The sequence below is a fragment of the Plasmodium gaboni genome (genome assembly GCF_001602025.1).
Source record: "Plasmodium gaboni strain SY75 chromosome Unknown, whole genome shotgun sequence".
Taxonomy (NCBI): domain Eukaryota; phylum Apicomplexa; class Aconoidasida; order Haemosporida; family Plasmodiidae; genus Plasmodium; species Plasmodium gaboni.
The window spans coordinates 1-1,615 of NW_017385393.1; the positions used below are offsets into that span (position 1 = coordinate 1).

General features: G+C 22.2%; 1 protein-coding gene across 1 annotated transcript; it reads left to right on the top strand.

The window, feature by feature from the left end:
* Positions 1–180: 180 nt before the first annotated feature.
* Positions 181–1,615, top strand: PGSY75_0022200A (erythrocyte binding like protein 1; the record flags this gene model as incomplete). The annotated part of the gene is made up of 1 exon (XM_018783366.1): positions 181–1,615. A coding segment is annotated over one exon (1,435 nt), but the record flags the coding sequence as incomplete, so codon positions are not given.

Below are 1,615 nucleotides of genomic sequence, written 5' to 3' on the forward strand. Positions count from 1 at the left end.
ATGTTACTCATATAATATTTATATTTTAATTAGACAGTCAATTAGGTTTTATAAAAATTATTATTAGTACGATGAATGATTAAAAATATATATAAAATATATGTCATGGTAAATAGCTAATGCATGTACTATTAATATCATGATAGATATATCTATGCGGATATAGATATATTAATTATAATGAATGTAACCCAAAATATAAAGTTACTTTTTCTTTTGTTCTTTTTACATTGCGTATCATCAAAAGATCAGACAACTGTAAAGGTAAAAAGTTATTATAAAGAAAATGAATCTTTACACACACATAAGAAAAAGTCTGAAGAACTGAATAATAATGAATATGGGATTCTTCATTCAGCTTATAAAAGAATTGTTGAATATGCTCAAAGGAAATTAGAAGATATATTTCATGCAACTGGAGAAAATATAAAAAAAAAAGAGGAAGAGGAAGAAGAAAAGGAGGATAAAAGTAAGGATATGTTAAAAAGTGAAAGGATGGTGCTATATCAAAATAATGATGGTGAACAGTTAGAGAATTTAATTGATCCCATAAAAAATCTGGAAGAAAAAAATAATTTGGAGAATTATTATGATAATAAATATGATAATATTAAATTTGAAGTAGGAAATAAATATAATCATTTAAAATATATGAACACAACAAATTCTGATAATGATAAAAGTTTTAATAATTATTATTTTTCAGTTAATAAATTTTTTGTTGGAGATAATATAGAACAAGATGAAAATGCTTTCTTAAATAAATCAATTATAGGGAATAAAGATATGGAAATATCCAAAAAATATTTTGAAAAAAATAAATTTATTGATACTTATTCTTCGTATGAATGTGGAGAGAAGATAAAGGAAATGAAATGGATTTGTACAGATAACCAAATTAAAAGTAATAATTTATGTGCCCCAATAAGACGAATACAATTATGTATTGCGAATATTATATTATTTAGTGAATATAAGGGTAAAGATATATATAAGAATAATACTATAAATAATAAGTTTAAAGAAGACATTTTGAAAGCTGTAAAATTGGAATCAAATTTGTTAGTACAAAAACATAATAATGAATATAATTCGAAATTATGTGATGATATAAGATGGAGTTTTTTAGATTATGGAGATATTATAATTGGAAGAGATCTTATTTATAAAAACAATACGGATTATATAAAAGAACAATTTAAAAAAATATTTTATAATGAAAATAATAACGTATTAAATGATGAAGAGAATATAAAGTTACGAAAAGAATGGTGGGAAAAATACAAGGAAGATATTTGGGAAGAAATGACAAAAGAACATAATGATAAATTTATTGAGAAATGTATATATTTTGCTAAGGATGAATTACAAATTGTTCGATGGATAGAGGAGTGGAGTAAACAATTTATTGATGAGAAAGATTATATGTTATTTAATTTGAGAAATACATATAATGAAATGAATATAATACATGAGAATGATTGTAAACAATATAATAAATGGATGGAAAATAGGAAAAAAGAATGGACATTTTTATCAAAAGAATTCAATAAAATATTTCCAGACAAAAATGTGCAAATTTATATATCAAATATATTCAAGGATTATACAGAAA